Genomic DNA, 19,806 nt, shown 5'->3' with positions numbered 1-19,806 from the left:
GACTATTTTTAGAAGCGGCTACTTGCTAGAGACAGCAGATCTTTGGAACACCTGCTTTGGGCCACCACACTGTTCTGTTTGGGTAATAAATAAATGATATCCTGTTCAGCAGTTGTTCTTTTCCCCAGGAAATTGAACAAAGTAGTAACTGTTACTTGAAAACAAGTGAGTTGTAACAGACATTTGTGTGTGGGGGGGAGGGGGGTATTATTTTGCATTTAGGTTCATTTTGAAATCGCATCAATTATGTGCTTTGTGTTATGTTTTGCAAGCAATTCTGAGAACATTGCCAGCAAGTGGAGTATAATTGATTAAATAATAACAATACATTGTGACATACGAGTAAAAACATCCATGCCCAGAAGCCCAGTAAAGAACATTGCAAATTTGGAAACCTTGAAACTAGCATAATGAAAGGTATCCCCTTACAGTGTTTCTCTCCCTGGAAGACAGATAAAATTTCCAGACTGAAAGACAAGCTGAGGGTTCTGCATTATACATTAGTGTATTTACAGGACTGACCTGGGAATGATTACCAAGACTTCTGAGCAAAACACTCTTAGCATTATGTGCACCTCATTTCATTTGTTTAGCACAGTGATTCCTTATTTCTTGTGAAAGGATAGTACATTCATAACTTATACTCAAAGGCGCTGATGTGTCATATCCACCACTCATACTCAGGAGAGTACCTAGACATTCAGTGCAGGGAGTAACAACAATGGTAGATTCCTCCCTCCATGCTTGAAATTACTGGAAGAGCTTGCTTTAGCATTGTCTGTAGAATCTCTTTCTGTGTATATCCCAGTAGATTAAATATCCCAGGGTTTGACTTCCCTTCCATCAGCACCTTGTCATCCCTGCAGGTTGCATTTCAGCCGTTCTCCTATGTGAGAGATTAGATTCTGTGCAGCATCTGCTGCTGCACCACTAAGTTGCCATCTGCTTTTCCACTTTCACCACCATTGGCAATTGTAGAGGCAACATCTATTGTGTTCTGATGGAATTGGGAGGGGAGACTTGTGCATTCCAACATATGCCAGGGAAGGGGAGGGAGGGGAGTGAGTGAGTGAGTGAGGGAGGGAGGGAGGGAGGGAGGGAGGGAGGGAGGGGTGGCATGCAAGGGAGGGGGCCACCATCCCCCCCTCTGCCCCACAGAGCAGATTGCCCCACGGTTGCCTGCTCCCTGATTGCCCCACGGTTGCCTGTTCCCTGCCCGGCACTGCTGCCTCCCGCAGTGCGAGAGGCAGCGGCACCGGGATGGTGGCCGCAGCCTGCCCGGTGCTGCCGCCTTTCGTGCTATGGGAGGCAGTGGCGCCGGACAGGGAAACCCCCTCCGCCCGATGGAGCAGGCGGTCCGTGGGGCAAAGGGGGGATGACGGCCTCCAAATTTTCTCCCCGCCCCCATGGATCCCCATGCCACACCATCAGACCTGGAAGGTAAGGTACGTGGTGGCACGGGCGGGGTGTGTGAAAAACTCGCATGCCGCCCCGGGCACAGCTTTGCCCAGCTACGCCTCTGCTGCCACCACAAAAAGAAAGCCTCTGGTTGCTTTAAAAATAAGGTTAACTTACTTTCAGGCATGGGGCACTGTGGCTGAGAGGAGACTGAGAGTGGGGACAAGGCCAGAGAGGGGGCTCTTTCCCTAGCTTTCTCTCTCCAGTCTCCTCTCAGCTACAGCACAGCTCACCTAAAAGTAAGTTAATCTTAATTTTAAAGCAACCAGTGAGGGTTTTTGGTGATGGCAGTGGGGAGGGGGAACTTGGCTCCCACCCCCACCCCTTACACTGCCACCACAAAAGTCTCTGGTTGCTTTAAAATTAAGATTAACTTACTTCCAGGAGGTGAGGCTGGGCTAGTCAATCAGCATAAGGGCTTTTCCTCCCCACCCACCCCATGCCCAAGGAGTGCCTGGGGTTTGAACCTCCCTCCCTCCTGCCACTCCTGGTTATGCATCTGGCTGTGGCAGTGCACTGCAGCAAATGGGCCGTCTTGTTCTTAAGGTCTGTTACAGGCTAGCTATGAAAAGTGTGAAATGCAGATACACTTGATGGCCCACTAGTAAGAAAAACAAGAGTCCTGTGGCATCTTGAATACCAGGCCAGATCAGTTTGTACTTCTCTGCATCTGATGACGTGATCTCTGACTCATGAGTGTTTAGGCTAGAATAAATGTTGCTGGTCTTCATGTTTTATTTTGCTGCTGCAGACTAAGAAAGGTACCCATCTGGAATCATCTGTGGTGGTTGCCTGATTATTGCTGATTTTGTTTTATCAAACAGCACTGACATCTGCTGCCATGCTGTCATGGCTGCCAACGCAGTATAAATACTGACAGGGTCAATTGGTAAACATTCATGTTCATAATTCATTACATGTCCCATCATGTGTGAACTGAATTAATTGAAAAGCGTTGTTTATAATTATGTGAGATGCCGAGCGAGCTTGGGGATGACTGTTTCTTACGTACATTCATGGTGCTATGATTAAGTCGTAAAAATTAAATTGTGAATTCATCCTGAAAATCCAGGTTGGCTCTTTCTTGCAGATAATTCCCTTTGGTTGTATTGGATTTTGAGAGTCCTGTTGCTTTCAAATGACAAAACATAAAGTCAGCGGAAGACCTGGTTCACAGCTCTGAGATTTTGAAAGAAAGCAGCAAGGTGAGAGACAGACATGACACAGACATTATTGTTGCTTCTGAACTCTAAAAGTGGAAAGGAAGGCAAACAATTTTGGTGCTGTTCAGTTTGGAGAGCATACTGGGTTCCGGCAGGACACAGGTTTGTAAAAGTACGCATGGGATGGAGACCCAGGGTGGTGTAATATTGACAATGTCAGAAAAGGATCTGGGAGACCTAGTTTTAAATCTCCAAACTGCCCTGAAAGCTGTCAGTTGAACCTCCCTTGAAGGGTTGTTATGAGGGTGAAGTGAAAGACAAGAGAACAATGTAACCTGCTTTGGGAGAAAGGTTGGGTATGAATGAAGTAAATAAATAAATAATAAAAATAAGTGGATAAAGAAGAAGAGTTTGGATTTTTTCCCCCCCTTTCTCTCCTGCAGGAGACTCAAAGGGGCTTACAATCTCCTTGCCCTTCCCCCCTCACAACAAACACCCTGTGAGGTGGGCGGGGCTGAGAGAGCTCCGAGAAGCTGTGACTAGCCCACGGTCACCCAGCTGGCATGTGTGGGAGTGTACAAGCTAATCTGAATTCCCCAGAAAAGCCTCCACAGCTCAGGCAGCAGAGCTGGGAATCAAACCCGGTTCCTCCAGATTAGATACACGAGCTCTTAACCTCCTACGCCACTGCTGCTCCTAAAGAGAATGTTTCTCCCTTCCCTAAGATAAAGAGAACTGTTGGATAAAGAGAACTTTTCTCCCTTCCCTAAGAGTATCTCATGAAGTTATTCAGCAATAGATTCAGGGCGGGCAAAAAGAGGTACTCTTTTGCTCAACAAGTAATAACATTTTGAAGTCTACTGTTAGTGGTCATAGTGATGGCAACTAGCATAGATGATTTTAAAAGGAGATTAGATAGACACATTGAGTATAGGTCCATCAATCACTATTAGCCTTTGGTGTGTAAAGGGAACCCTCCATATTCAGAGGAATTAACCCTCTGAATGCCAGGGCTAACAAGCAACATTTGGCAGCTATGCCTTGTTTCTTGGCCTGCAGGGCAACTGGTTGGCCACTGTGTGGAACAGGATAACGAACAGTTGGTCTGATCCAGTCGGGCACCTCTTATGTTCTCACGTTTATATCCAATGTGGTTCTGGCAATTCGATTACAAATACCACCTCTGTTTTCCAGTGCAGAAGAGAATAAGATCCTAAGCATCAAGTGCAAGAATTTATCTTCATGCTAACATTATTCCCCCACTCATGCAAGCAATGCTGGCATGCATGGGCAAGCATTGTGCTGCATAGGCAAGCATCATCTGAGCTTTTCTGATGGAAAGCTCACAGGTATGCAAAATACTCTTTGCTCAAGCATACATTTCTGAACCAGCAGCCACTATGGAAGCTTCCTTGCATATAATATGAAAAGTGTTGAGTGGTGATGTGCTAAAGAAAGGTCAGACTGGTAACATGGTGTAGGGAACCCAGAGTGCAGTGCATTAGGGAGCTGTCCTGCAAGAGCAGCCCAGGAAAGTCAACTATGGGATATAAGAACTGCCACTCTTACTTTGTGAGTGTACTGAGACCAGAGCATCACAAAGCTGCTGCTAGCCTGTCACATTCCCAAATGGAGCTTCAGAGAAATCAGTAATTTTCTTATAATCTGCAAGCCCTGCTGTGTATGCATGTCTTTTAAAATCTTAAGCCTCACAAGCAGGGGAAATACATCTATTGGACAAAACTGCTATTTTTAAGCATATAAGTTTTTTGCATAAGCAACACCTTCCTTGAATGCATAGGAACTTCTTTACAGTGCAATCCTAAGAATACTTTCCTGGGAGTAAGTCCCATTGAGAAGATTACATTCAGATTCACAGTAGACCTATTTAGAATTATACTGTTCGCCATGCTGCCAGGCTCAAAGTCATAGTACCAAAAAGGGCATTTTTTCCCAGGATCACTTCAACAATTATAAGTAGGAATAATCATGAAAAATCCACGCTACACCTGGAGGAATTTTCCACAGGCAAAGCAGGGGAGAAGCAGCTGGCAGGGGTTGAATTTCCCATTGGTTATTCTGAATCCAAATTATTTCTTGTAAAACTTACCTCTCTTTCTTTCTTTCTTTCTTTCTTTCTTTCTTTCTTTCTTTCTTTCTTTCTTTCTTTCTTTATCTATTATTATTATTATTATTATTAATGATAATGATAATAATGATGATGATAATGATAATGATGATGATGATGATGATGATGATGATGATGATGATGATAATAATAATAATAATAATAATAATAATAATAATTTGATTTGATTTGATATACCGCCCTATCCCTGAAGGGCTCTGGGCGGTGTACAGCATAAAAACATAATACATAAAATCATCATGAATACAATTATCATAAATACAATTAAAACAGCGGTTATTTCCTAACATAGGCATTCCACAAAACCCTTACTTAAACCCTCCCAAGAAAAAGGAGGGAGGGAGACAATGGGTCCTGATGATGATAGGGACCCATATGGAGCGGGGGGGGGGGGCACACTCAGCGGCTGGTCTCTCCAAAAGGAAACTCTCCTATCTCACAACTAAAAAAATGTTTTTTTAAAAAAAAATCTAGAGTTGATGAATCAGTGCTCCAGGTGGGCTGAGTATCAGCCCTGATTTCTGAATATAGTGCTTGCTTATTTCAATTTTTGTCACTCCTGAAACCCCTGGAAAATGTGCTGTATTTCCTGTCCAAGACAGGAATGCAGTTCTCTGCTCCATCCTGGATTGATTGTTGGTGTCTGGCTTTGGGCATTTCGCACCCATACCTCAAAGAAGCATTTTCATCCTTATTCATTTGTCATTTGGCCCCAGACAAGCCACATGGTGGTAGTCTCTGTGCATTCTCTCTCTTTCTCTCCCACTATCCACAAAATGTATTTTTGTCTCTTGCGTGGATAAAAGGAGGAAGAGATAGAACACTTTCAAAACTGTGCCATTCTTCAGACATTGCTTGTCTTTCTCATTTGCCTGCCTGTTACTCAAAAGACAGCCCATGGCCACACAGCCCAGAAAACCCACAACTGCTAGTCCTCTTTACCTTTTTTGGATGGGTGGGAATGGAGAAAGCATTATATAACTGGACTTCTTCAACCTTTGGCAAATCACTTGCCATCAGATTCACCATATTGGTAAGGACATCAGCAGCAATCAGCCATCATTGCAGTTATCTTCTTTTGCAAAGAGCCTAGTGGTTAAGGCTGCCAACAGTTTTCATGGCTCTGCTCCTAAACCTTCAACAGCAACCAGCTATGCAAAAAGAAAAGTAGTTCTATGCCGGGAAAAGCTTCACCAGCTATAATGGCAACATACCAAGCTGCTCTTAAAGGTAAAAAAAAAAAGCAGGGCCAATATACATGTTGTCAGTGATTTGTGGTGCCCAGGTTTAAATATGTCATTAAGACATATCAGCATGCTGATTACCCTTTTTCTGGAAATTTGTGAAAGATAATGTTGCTCAACCCCTTTGGCCATGTTATTTGTCAGATGGGATCACCAACTGTGTCATCTTCATTTGCTTTGCAAAATATATTAGACAGATTCTTAAAGAATTCATACAGCATGGGCGTTCAGCAGATTAAGGAACAATGCTATGTGAATCTCACTGATGCTACAGTTTGCATGTTTGGTTCCTCTGTAGCTACTGTGCAATATTGCCTTTCTGTTTGGCTGAGAATAAAGAATGGCTGTTTGGAAAAGCCTGTGTGGGTGAATTTCTATGGAATGGTACAGTGATTGCTTTAGATTCTGGTTCTTTGGTTTTAGATTCTGGTTCAGAGGAGCCCTGAACAAACATTTGCTGGAGTTTCCAGCCAGGATCCCTGTTTCTTCCACTGTCAAAGCAGCTGGAAGGCCAAATTCCCAAGTGTGAGAAATCAACCTCATTCCAAAAGAGAGCCAAAGCCGTTTGCCTCAGATTCAGCTTTGCTCTATGTTTCTATATTAAGCAGTCAGCCTCATGCAGTGTTCTTACAAAAAAAGAAGCAGCCATTTTCACACATGTGTTCTTTTTATAACTTTCTTATCTCCTATGAGTAGCTTCTCCACTGGGTAAGGATATTAAAACTGAACAGACACTTTCAAGATCTGTCTATCCTGCATTCTAATCAGGGCTAATATTATGGGCTTGGAGTTTCCGAACTCACAGAGAACACTGGTAGTCACAGAAGGTGGGGCAGGGGCTTCTTCTCCATTGGCCATGGTAAGAAAGACAAGCTCTCACTGGTCACAGAGTATCCTTTCTTTACCAGGAAACAGGCTATGGTTGACTTCCCCCAGTCCTGTTACAGAATGACAAACCCAGACTCCTCTGCCAGTCAACCAAGAATGGTACACCATTCAGTGCTGGCCCCAACATCTAGTTTGGCTCTCATCTCTATTTGGAGCCAGTGACATCCATAGATTCCTAGGAGCAGATTCTTGCCTTGCAATGCAGCTTGAGGTCAATATCCACCTACAGCTCAAGGAATGCATGTCCAACCAAACATGAGCCTTTCTCAGTCTAAGACTGTGAAAAGGTGATAGCAGAGCAGGTCATATGGAGTTACATTGGGCTGAAGGTATGATTCCGTGTAAGGCAGTATAATGCTAGATTCTAATCAGTGTGTTGTAACAAGAGTTGTGTTGATTATTCCCTATTGTTTTATATGGTTATCTACATTAATATAAAAATATAGATATATGGAAAATAATTAATGCTTCAAAATTCTGTCTGTGGAACAGCTGCTTGGCTGCAATTAAGAGGGTCATAGGATGTTCAGCTGGCTCTCTATTGCCCATGTTGCTGAGGAGCAAGACAACGTCTTGTAGGAGACAGTAACAGATAACACTCAAAATACAGACGTATATTTGTTTAAGAGAAATGTTTTATTTTCCTTTTTTAAAAAACGATTGAAAAGCAAGATCCATCATATATAGGTAAAATCAGCCACAGAATCTAAAATCTAAATTTATCCTTTGAAAGACCAAGTGAAAAAGTAACAGTTCTGAAAAGCGGATCTCTGCAAGGTCACCCAACATTAAGTATCCCAAGATCACAGACAGCCATTTGATAGTCAGTAGAAAAAAATTCCCATGAAAACATGCTCTGAAGAAATATTAACCAAGATGCTTGGAATTTAGAGGAATGGATTCCTATCCGGTCATTCCCAGTTTCTTCATAATGGTAAAATCTCTGAAAACACCAGTTACTACTAACACAATATGCGGGGGTGGGGGGATCTCTACAAGCCAGACACATTATCTTGAAGACCAAGGACACCATCTACTACAAAGTTCTCTTTCATAATCCTCTTTGGAATGAATGACAGCAGAAGAGCTTAATTTATGCTACTCTCATTCATTTCAATACTTGCACAGAAGAATTACCCAGGGAACTGGGTCTAGATGTTACAATCCTACACAGAAATTGTATGTAGTTCAGTAAAACTTCAAGCACAGGTCAGGATTTCAACCCACTTCCTACTTGCAGGACAAACTTTTGTGTTTAGGAAGTTTATCCCTACTAAACCAATATGGATTAGCCATGCATGTGGCAGCAGAGATCACTGCAAGTGGGACATGTTACACTTATAATACTTAGGCCTACATGATGGGCTGACCCAGAATGGTCAAATGTTTCAGGGCCATCATGGAAATCAGTTAAAATAAAAAAGGTGATCAAAGTTTTCCAGCGTTCACTAAGAAACAGATCCCTAATAAAAAGGGAATGATACATAACTGCTATGTTAATTCACTCACAGCTGCCAGTTACATCATCACAAAGAGGTTGTGGTTTGATCTCCTTGAAGAATAAACCTGCAGACAATTCTCTGGGTATGGGTTGTGGCCTTGGTCCTCTGTTTTTCAGAGTAACAAATTGGGATATAAAATATTTTAAATAAATACATTATTATTCTTTACCTGCATGAATGTACAATGATTAGAACACGTGTAGTAGGCAATTCCCAAAGATCCAGCACTGCTGATAAGATTTACAGAACCAACCAGCTTTGATTTGCTTTTCAAATTACTTCTCAGGTGCAGCTTTTCACATGGAATGCCTGATCCCACACGGAAGCACAAGAGGGACAACAGAAGAATGGTGGTCCCGTTCACCAGGTAATCAGAATGAGTTTGATACAGTGCTCAATAAAGAGTCTTCATCGACCATCAGTATATGTTCATCTTCAATAAGGAGCCTTTATCAACCATCTCTAATACTGGCCATCAACTCATTCAAATCAAGATCACCAACAAGTTTCACTTTTATTATGCAACTGGGGGAGTGTCACAGCCAGCCAGAGGCAGAGACAAGCCACTAATGACTTCCCCATTCTTCCAAGTATTTTGTTCCTCTGATTCCCCAACTGTCCCGTGACCACCCCCAACACTGTATCTAGACAGTCCTCAGGCAGATTTTTGACATGTTAATAATCCATTTGTCAGACCCGCTGAGAGTTTCACACTCAGCCTATGCACAGAGGAGTCTGTGTGTTCCTTCTTTTTCCAAGGCAGACCATGTCAAGCCACATGTTTTTTGATCTCAGAATAAGTCTGAATCTGTAGTGGAGAAAGACAAGAGAGAGCCCCTTTTGGCCTCACTGGCCCGGCAGGTGGGCAGTACTTGAAGGAAATCTGTCATGCAGGGAAAAGGCCAGCTTTTTTGTTTACCTCAAAATAGGTGTAATTTCTTCTTACATGTTCCTCTTTGAGTCTTCTACACAGTCTCTACTTTTAGATCATAATTTACATCATTGGAATTTGGTGGGTAATTTGTAGATGACTCTATGGAAGGGATCTCAGCATCTGTCCTGATAGTGTTTGGTTCAATCAATATGGCCTGGAAAACAAAAGGCAAAAGCTCACTTGCGTTCTCATTGTTTTCCACAGCCCTGATCTGGATGTATCATATGCCACACCCCCATCCCAACCAAAACGATCTTCTTAATCATTGGAAATAACTGTCCCACTCATATGCCTAGTTTCTACTAAATCCCAATTTAACTTTGCTGTCTTTTCCCTTGCAGATTATTACCATCCACTTAAACCAGAATACACAAAAAGCAAACACTGAAACTAGAAGGTTGCAGTTAGAAGGAAGCAATTATCACCCTGGTAAGAATAAAAGTCACCTCATTGGAGTCAGAACGGGTTGCCTGGCACCAAAAATAGGCAGTGGCAGATGCGATGCCAAATTCCAGGATAGTGAATGACAGCAACACAATGGCAATCCTGTTGCCCGTCTACTCCACAAAGAAAGCATATAAGAATATTACAAGCATTGAACACATTGAAATAGATATTTTCTCCCAGGCTGCCCAGATTTATACATATATTTTTCTGCAAATTGAATGCACCAAAAATATCTTTCAGGATATAAACCACATGTCAGCAGAGGCATCTTTTTGTTTTTTTACAATGGCAGAATTCAGCCCTGGTGGAAATCAGCTTTGTGTGGGTGTCAAGCTGCTAACAGCAGATGCTACTCTGTTTCAAAATGTTCTTCCTAGTCTGGATTGTTTTTCTTGAGCAAACATTATTTTTTCCAGTATTTAATATGCAAGTTATTTGATAATGGGTATGTGGTTGCAAGTAAGAGTAAGAAAAAGAGGGGGAAACTGTGTGTTGTTCCCAGCACAATCAGTCCCCAACCTAGGGAGGAACCTTTCAAGATTTGTAATGGAATTCTTCCATGGTGCTAATCACTTTGGGATAGAGTTGTCAATTTCCAGGTGGTAGATGGAGATCTTCCACTATCACAACTGATATCCAGGCAACAGAGATCAGTTCACATGAAGAAATGGCCTCTTTGAAAGATGAATTCTATAGAATTATTCCCCATTGAAGTCCCTCCCTTCCTCAGCCCCACCCTCCTCAGACTCCACTCCTAGAACTTCCAGACCTTTCCCAACCTGGAGCTAGTAACCCTGCATTGGACCCCTCTCAACTAGGATGTGAAACCATAATTTGAAGTTGGGTTAAGTGAGAGCTAAGTGAGAGGACTAGTTGCTAGCATTTACCACAGTCAACCTCAGTAGAGGTTAAGGAGGGCAGAAGAAGGTCTGGAGGAAATAACACTGGAAAAGGAGCCCGGGGGGAGGAAAGACATGGAATTGCACGGCAACCCCAGTCCTTAAGAGCATCTTCCTCCACAGAGAAGTTCACATGAAGTACCAAGCTGGAAGTTCAGCAAGTTTTGCAACAAGAAGGTAGTACTAGATAGCACAGGTGGGATTTGTGCAAAATTTACCACTCATGCTGGTTCAGCATAGTCTCCATGTGGCTAACTTCTGTTAGGCACCAGGGCCCAAAGTTAGTGAAATATGTCACAAATACTCATGATCCTATTCTATATGTACAATCTCATGAAATCTGTTTTATTTCTGGAATGTAGGAGATTCAGCGGGGCATCTCCTACATTGAGCTTTAATAACAACAGAGGCATTCTTCCTATGAGAACATAACTTGTTGGGGATAAGGTTGGCAGAAACCCATGCAGGGGTAATTGCTCCATAGTTCTGGAATTCCCTTCCCCAGGAAGTGAGTGTTATGCCATCTCTGTAGGCCTTTCATAAAAAGATGAACACATTCTTGGTCAGAATTGGCAGGACTATCAGGAAATCCCGGGCAATCACCTAGGATGCCACATTTTGAGGAAAATGGCAGCATAGATGAGAGTTGGACCTCTTATTTCCTATGTGTTTTTCTTCTAAAGGCTGAATGGAAGCCACTGCCCACACACCACCCGTCTTTTCATTCCTTCTCTTAGCCCTGTGCAAGTGCCAACTGTTTCCTCTGCTGCTGTTCCATCATCACCATCCAATGCCCAGTGTAGGAGAGTGGAGCAAGGAAGGGCTGGAGATGCCTGGAGCCACAGAACAAAAGAAGCAGCCATAGGACCAAAGAAGCACCAAAATGAGAGAGGGCCATGTTGGTATCTGCTGCACCCTGTCTGCTTCTGACTTATTTCAGACTCTGCACCTCACCTTTCTCTCCCAGTTCTCCTTACCCCCTTCTCTGGCCATGCTGAGCAGCAGTGCCTTACTATCACCTCAAGAGGAGATCTCAAGACTTCATCAAATACAGTTTAGAAACTTCCTGCTGGGGCTATCTTTCCACCAGAGAAATCAGGGCCCAGGATAAATATGATGGCCATGTCAGGGAAGTTTTGCATGTGCAGCAGTTGAAGGATAGATACTCTAGCTCTGCCCTGATGGTACCATGGAGAGGAGGGATAGAAAGCTAGCGTATTAGCCTGCAGAGTCACCCTGAACAGCTGGCTATGTGTGCCTGCACTGCCTACCCTAGATAGACAGGAGCGGTGAGAACAGTCACTGCTTGCTTCATCTATCTGTTCAGCAAGATGGTTCTTCCTGCACTCATCTCAAGTGTGTCCCACTGGGGGCTGGCCCAGCTAAGCCCTCACCCCACCCTTCATGGCGGCATGCCTGCCTGTGGCATCACAGCAAGACAATGCAGTTTGAGGCCCTGCACAGTCTACCGCCTCCTCTGCAAGTGCTGAGAGGGACCAAGGAGGACTTATGCTCTTGCAGGAGATTCTGCATGTTGCCTGAAATGAAAAATAAGTGATATAAATAAGTGAAATATAAATTCTGTGATCCAGTAGCTATGCATCCCCTTGCCCCCTCCAAGGCTGACCCAAACCCATCTTTCCTGACAGAAAGAGACTTGACCCTCGAAAGCTGGCGCCCTAGAAATCTTGTTGGTCTTTAAGATGCTGCTAGACTCAGATCTAGCTTTTCCACTGCAGACCAGTGCTGATACCCACAGATCTTCCTTATTAGTGGCATATTCATTAGTACTGTTGTGGGGAGGGCGCACACATCCTGTCATCCCAATAGCCAGATTGGCCCTGCTGATTCCCGACAGCCATGTTACAGTGGTGGCTTGAAAGGAAGCATGGCATTAACTGGCTTCTATAATCTCCATATCTCGTCTTCCATAGATACCGCTAAGGAACATGGAGGGTTTTTGAAGAGCTGAATCATTTTATTTTCATACTGTTTGTTTTGAATGTCCAGTAAGTAGAACATTCATTCTAGGTTTCCCACTTTTCTGTCTCTTGATGGGGAATGGGCACCAAATTCATAATTTACCTAGTGTGAAAAGAGAAGGAAGGAAGGAAGGAAGGAAGGAAGGAAGGAAGGAAGGAAGGAAGGAAGGAAGGAAGGAAGGAAGGAAGGAAGGAAGGAAGGAAGGAAGGAAGGAAGGAAGGAAGGAAGGAAGGAAGGAAGGAAGGAAGGAAGGGAGGGAGGGAGGGAGGGAGGGAGGGAGGGAGGGAGGGCACTTTGGGGTGAGCCCTGATTCTTGTTTCAGAAAGGTTTCAGTCTGATTGTTGATAGCACTGATTCCTCTTTTATTGCCTCCTGTTTTAAGATATGTTTTTAAAATACAAAATAATGTAGAAACATATTTCAAAACAGGAGAAAGTAAGACTCTTATGTGTGATTACCATCAAGGACACAAGGCAAAAGAGAAAAGTTGCCTAATAAAATATAAGCACTTGGATCTGCATGCTTAACAATCATTCCTCCAATTCACCATTTGGATACATCCCAAGCAACTTGCAAATGCTGTGAACATATTTGTTCTGCCCTTTTTTTCTGATAAAAAGAGAGCTAAAGACTATACCAATCCCCCTGGGCCTTTTGCTAGTTCCAAAGGGTCGTTTCTGGTGCCAAGGCTGGTTTTTAAGGTTTAGAAACCTACCATGACCAAGGAATAGTGATGGCTATCTTCAGAGTAAAATGGCCCATTTATGCTCAGATCTACTATAAAAGTCAGTATTCCAAGTAATGCAAAGATGGCACTGATGATGTTCATGGCTTGGGAGCCCTTCACCTGAAAAATACAAATACTGAATGCAGGTTATTGCTGAGAGGAGAATAGTGTGAAATAGGGTCAACTGGGAAGACTTGCTGAATTTCTACTTTGCTTTCTTTAATCTTCAAGAATCTTTCTGTGCCTCAAATCAAATATCCAGCATTAATTATGATACTTTTCTACTTCACTGTACTGTGCACAGATAATAGGACCGTCAGCTATAGAAACTGATTCCGTTCAGGCTTGCCAGGTCTATCACTATAGCTGCCTCCTGCAGGAAGCCATCAACTTCCACCGCCACTCAGTAGACCAGCAGGAATAAAAATAATTAAAATAATATTTAAAATTTTAAATTGCCATGATGGTGAAGATGCGGTGATCCAGCTGCTGCCAGAACTGACATCATGCCATTGTAGGTTTTAACAGAAATTTCACTGAACCCCAGAACACCATAAATGTCACTTCCAGGTTTGGCTCAGCAATAACATCACTCTGTTACAGCAAAGGCACCTCCCCCATATCCCTGCCTCCCGGTCTCCATTGGTTGTCAACCATTGGCTGGCAACTCGAGTTCGGTTTCTGGAGGTAGAATAATCATTACAGGAGTTATGACAGAGACAAGAGCCTTTTCTTCATGAGCTTTTTTACAATGTAACTTGCCACCAAATGCTACTTGTTTTCTTTTAATTCCACTTTTTCCTGCATCAATTCCAGAAATGTTTTCCCTTCATTTTTCTTCTGTTGTTTTCTTGAGCACTTTTATTGCAATTTTTAAAAACTGTTTCCAAGCCAGCTTCCTTCAAGCATGTGACAATGTTGAAATGGTCTTTATTTCTCCATTCCACCAAACTCCTGGCACCTAGCCAACCTCCCCTTTAGCCATTTTCTCCTTTCTTGTCTTCCATTTTTGAAAGGATTTTTAAAAATTATCTTTGTCATATCACATTAGTAATGTAACATTAGGGCACAGAAACAAGCCAGGTCAACTGCATCAGCTTTGTCAGTTGTTAAGATAAAGATACCTGTGTGTCCACAGTTGAAGGGAAGTGAAATTGGCAAGGAAAGCTGCTTTTACAGGAGGAAATTTACACGGGATTGCCACAGTAATTACTGACCCTTACTGCAGCTCTACTGTGGCTGAAAAAAGTGTTTGTGGAGGGTTACGTGTTACTGTTCCTTCAGGTAATGGCATCTGCTTCAGTTTTGTTTTGTTGATGGTGGGTTTTTTGCTTCCATTTTGTGTGGGTAGTGTGGGTAGTTTTCAATGGTAAAAGTGGAGGCTAAGACATGTTTTGATGCTAGGCATTTTTTGATGGTAATGCAAGAGCACCTGTGCAAAAGAAAAAATGCAAAGGGTTTTTCCTCCAAATGGTCTGCTCATAACTAAACTTTATGTGGCAGTCTAACAAATTCTAACTCCATACAAAAATGTGCCAGTTCACAATTACCCAATTAGAACTGAAGTAAACTTATCAAAGAATATGAGTGTCGTTGCATAAGAAATAAATCCATCTCTGTGTTCACTTTAAAAAACCTCTCATGTTTCATAAATATCTTTCAGAGTACCCCTTGAGCACCTTGCCTGCTCAAGTGCAAGTGTGGTGTCATTGTTAACTAGACTAGGATCTATAAGTCTTGGGTTCAAATCCCCATTCTGTTATGACATTTGCTGGCCAGTCACACTACCCTGTCAGCCTAAGCTACCTCTCAGGGTTACTGTAAAGATTAAATGTGGAAGGTCCATTATGCTGCCTTTGGAGGAAGTGTGGTATAAAATATACTTGCTAAGAAAATGCAGGCAATCATATTGCCCTATATATTAATCATTTAGCATACTATTTACATTTCCCCTCCTTTTAGAAGGTGGCATCTGAACATTCAGGGCAATGGAGTAATGGTTTCCTTTCATTTTGGCCCAGTGATTTATGTGCAGAATAAATTAGAATATAGGATGAGGGTATACAAGCAGCTGAACACAGAGGCATAGCAAGGGGGGAAAGCGCCCGGTGCACCGGTGTGTCCTCCGCCCCCGTCCCACCCCGGAATGCTTCTGCCCTGCCCCAGAACGCCCGCGCCATGCCCTCACCACACCCCCACAGGGGCGTGTGCCTGGTGCGTCGTGCCCCCCCGCCCCCGCGGAGCTATGCCTCTGGCTGAACACAACATGCAATTATTCCTGGGATGTACATTTCTGACCTTAGGGAGTAAACTGCATGTTTGAATACTCCCTTCCTGGAAAAAAAGCTTTGAGTTGGGCAGGGAGAGAGGCAGGCAACTCTGCGTTTCCCACTTGTAGTCCAAAGCAGCACCGGATAAAACCCGTTATATCACAAGGCTTTCTTCTTTTGTAACCGTATATGCTGAGTCTATAATAGTCTATTTAACAGATGTGCCTACAATAGCCCGTGTGTTGTAATGGAAAGACTATTGATTTGGACTGCCAAGTTCAAATCCCTTATTTTGTGCACCAGCTCATTGGAAGACTTTGGTCAATGACTATTTCTCAGCCTAACTTACATCTCATGTTTTTGTGTGATGATAAAACACATGTGTTTCCCCCCTCCTGCACTTGCATGACCTCCTCCTGACATTCTTGGAATTAAGATGTGTTGAATACAGAGGTAATAAACAAGATACTGATGTGTTAAATAAGTCTCCCTCTACATATGGTGCGATTTGTCCTTTTAAAGCTGTATGAAACCCCAGTGGAATTGCATAAAATAAGGTTACATTCTACATGGCAACCAGTTGGGCCCCAAATCATGCTTTGAAAGGGGCCTCCTTGCCCTCATCTTTTCAGCTGAGATGATTCTGTATGTTCAGTGGATCCCAAAAGCCTGAGTGGGATGAATAGTTGAACAATAATAAAAGAGAAAAGAACATCAGACTGACTCACTGCACATTCAGTAGGGCTCTTCTCAGCACCAATGGAGAGGCATCCAGAGACAATGTACTGTTTGGAAAGAAGAAAAACAAGTGAGTGGTTGACCCTGTTACACTTAATATCCTTTCCCACCATCACAGGGTCCACCTCGGACAGCTTGCAGCTGAAATGAAGAAGGAGATTGGTATCATCTTTGTTGGTGCTGTCTCCAATTATTCACACATAAGACTGAGACACAGATAAGCCATACTTCTTTATACCTTACAACAGAATATCTTGGCATTTGACCAGAAGAGCAGCCTTTCTTGGGTAAGTTACCCCTGTGTTCTTATATTTTATTTGTCTTTGGTATCCCAATTTTCTCCTTCAATCTTCAGGGCTTCAAAATCAAAACCAAGGATATTTCTGCACTTTTCCTTGATGGAAAGTAGCTATGAGGCGGAAGCTGGAAATGCAGGATGTGAGATAGTTGACACCTCTAATCAGCCCTGGAGGAGCATGGAATCCTGGCACACGACGGTTCAAATGATGAGTGTGGAAGGCTTCATGATTTAGATCAATGGACCTAGCAGTGTGCCCCTGGGGGTATATACCAGTGTGTTTGAGGTATGTGAAAAAAATTACATAATAGGTTTGCTCATGTGGGGGTACAGTTTTAGGGCAATGGGTTGCTGAGGGATAGGTAAGTGAAAAAAGGTTGGAAACCACTGTTATAAATCATGTGCCTTGGAGTCATAGAACAGCGCAGAGTGGTTATTGATGTGGTTTTTAGGGATGAGCCAAAACTGTGAGTCTCAAAAAAGTCTTTAATTTTCATTTTTTTAAGCACATGGAGGATACGTTTGCAGTGTTCCACTATTATTCTTCTAGCTGTCATTTTCCTTCTTTGTCTCACAGTTCTTGGTCTCATTTACTCATAATGTCATTCAACCTGATTGGCTGCCATGACTTGTGATTTTGACCAATGCTAACACAATCCATACACACATACACACACGACAGCTTGTAAGTAGGAACATTTGTTACCACCAACAATTTTAAAAGGTATGGAACAAATGAGACCAAGGATACTGAGGATAGAAATATGCCAATACTAAGTGAGGTTATCACACACACACACCCACACACACACACCAATGCTCCCTAAAGGGACTTTGATATGTGAAGGTTAATCATCACCTGTGAACCACTTCCATGTGATCTGTGTGTATGCATGGTCATTATTAATGCAGCATAGAAAGCAGAGCAGAAACATTTGTAATGCCAGTGTGGAACTCTGTCCAGTGAAAATTCTGGATTCACATCACAAACCATTTTGAGCAAAAGCCATGCTAAGCTTTGCATATGATAATATGGGACAATACAGAAAATAATAATAACAAAATAACCTGAAAAATCTAGTGAAAATCAGGCTGGGAAGTAAGGTTACAAGAGAGAACAGACTAGAAAGTGGCAGATGGAGAAATGAGGATACATCAACTGACAGCAACATGCAAATGAGGAAAAGAAGCCGAAGCTGCTCAAAAAAGACAGTCACAGGTTGACAGGAGAAGTGCGCACAGACACTGCACGATTCCATCCCACACATCGTTAAACAGGAGTTACTATTTGCAGCCGCTCTAAACCTAGTTCAGGATGACTTCAGTTTGAAGGTGACCTGTTTGTTGTTGTTTGCTAGATCTGTTAGAGAAAATTTCTGGATCACAATCTATATTTAGAACTCAACTTTTCCTTCTTTTTAAGTGCACATTAGCATAAGGATGTCAAGATTTTTCTGCAGGTGGTCTGTGCACAGTGTCGTGTTGTCTCTTTTCCTGGTCATTGTCCACCCATGCACAAAACTCTTCATAAAGGAGAACTTGTTTTTTGTTAAGTTCAAATCCTATATTCATGTCCTTGCACCCATACACTGGCTGATTATGCACTTATGCTCCGCCCCGCAGCTAGAGAACATTTCCTTTGGGGCAGAGATTTCCTTGCAGACATGTGTTATGAGTCTGTGTTGTGGCACTGCAGATTCTGAAAGCCCCACGGTTAGTGAGAGCAGGGAGACCCCAAAGTTTTCCTTTGCTTCAGGGTTTCCACTCCTTCTGGTCTCCCCCCGCCTTCGCCACACCTTCTCACAGGCATTTTCAGGGGATCTATGCCTGACTTTTGCGAAAAGCACAAAAATATCAATATAACATAGAAATATTGATATAACATAAAACAATTTAAAGGGCTTTAAAAACAAAGTCAGCAATCTTGCAACAACGAGGAGCAACCCAGAAGTGGAGGCAGGTAAGTCATGCAACAGGCAGTGGGGTGCCTCCTTGAGTGTAAACACTATGACCCGACTGCAGTGTGAAGAGCCCTGAGGAAAGAACTTCATGCAAAACTGGCCAGTGTTTCCTACAGGCCGTTTAGTAATGGCTTCAGGGTGTTATTTTTAGCAGAAATTTAATTTGACTTCACAAACTCAAAATGGAACTGTATTGTCGAAGGCTTTCACAGCTGGAATCACTGGGGTGCTGTGTGGATTCCGGGCTGTATGGCCATGTTTTAGAACACGGCCATACAGCCCGGAAACCACACAGCACCTCAAAATGGAACTACCTCACAATCTCTCCTCAAAGTCTCCCCCCCTTTATCACATGACATAAAATATGAGTGAAGTTCACATACGTACAGTTTTGCAGTAAGGAATACCCTAATCCAGTGGTGGGATCCAAAAATTTTAATAACAGGTTCCGATGGTGGTGGGATTCAAACAGTGGCGCCGCCGCACACACGCACCTCCAGTCCCTATTGGGCAGGGAGGGTGCTTTAGTAACCCCTTCTCGGCACTCAGAAAAAATTAGTAACCACTTCTAGAGAAGTGGTGAGAAATGGTTGGATCCCACCTCTGCCCTAATCCAATATTTCCAGGAAGGAGGATTAAAATTACAGGCAACTAGTAATGAAATTGTGAGAGACAAAAGTGGAACAGAAATTAAATGTAGCAAGAGTTCTTTGTATGGCACACCTTTTAAAATTAAAACAATTGTCATCGTCCCCCCCCCCCCCCACACACACACACAATTATAAAAGGCCTTTCTAGACATCATGGGGGACATTAGGCCTTACTAGACATCATGGGGGACACATTGACCTGCTTAGCTCAAAAACACACTAGTACTGTTCAGCAAAACAAATATGACACAATAAAATTCTGTTTATCATTCCTAACACCACCACTATATTTAATTGGTGGTGCTGGTTGCTGGGATAGAGAACATCAGGCAGATGATCACATCACATGTTTCTTTCACAAGACATTACCAGGGAAACACAGGAATCGAATACGTGGGAGGGAAATACCCATACTTCCTTTGACATATTTATGCTCTTTTCAGACACTTTTAAGCATGAACAATGAACACATTGTGGGGAGGACAGTAGGTATTA

At 42.8% G+C, this 19,806-nt stretch overlaps 1 protein-coding gene across 4 annotated transcripts in view; it reads right to left on the bottom strand.

The window, feature by feature from the left end:
* Positions 1-7,519: 7,519 nt before the first annotated feature.
* LOC125426460 (membrane-spanning 4-domains subfamily A member 12-like) overlaps positions 7,520-19,806 on the bottom strand; it is a 31,010-nt gene continuing 18,723 nt past the window's right edge. Inside the window, exons 3-7 of one of the 4 annotated variants that reach the window (XM_048484747.1) lie at positions 16,393-16,449; positions 13,383-13,514; positions 9,785-9,895; positions 9,324-9,492; positions 7,520-9,212 (exon numbers count right to left, since the gene is read on the bottom strand). In XM_048484747.1, the coding sequence (XP_048340704.1) occupies positions 9,370-9,492; positions 9,785-9,895; positions 13,383-13,514; positions 16,393-16,449 (423 nt within the window). In that variant the 3' untranslated portion in view covers positions 7,520-9,212; positions 9,324-9,369. Of the gene's footprint in view, positions 9,493-9,784; positions 12,223-13,382; positions 13,515-16,392; positions 16,450-19,806 lie in introns of all 4 variants that reach the window. The other 3 variants (XM_048484749.1, XR_007243516.1, XM_048484748.1) reach the window with 3 other exon arrangements.

Source organism: Sphaerodactylus townsendi, linkage group LG02 (assembly GCF_021028975.2).
Source record: "Sphaerodactylus townsendi isolate TG3544 linkage group LG02, MPM_Stown_v2.3, whole genome shotgun sequence".
Lineage (NCBI taxonomy): Eukaryota > Metazoa > Chordata > Lepidosauria > Squamata > Sphaerodactylidae > Sphaerodactylus > Sphaerodactylus townsendi.
Note: the sequence above shows the minus strand (reverse complement) of the source record. Positions and strands in the feature narration are given on the sequence as shown.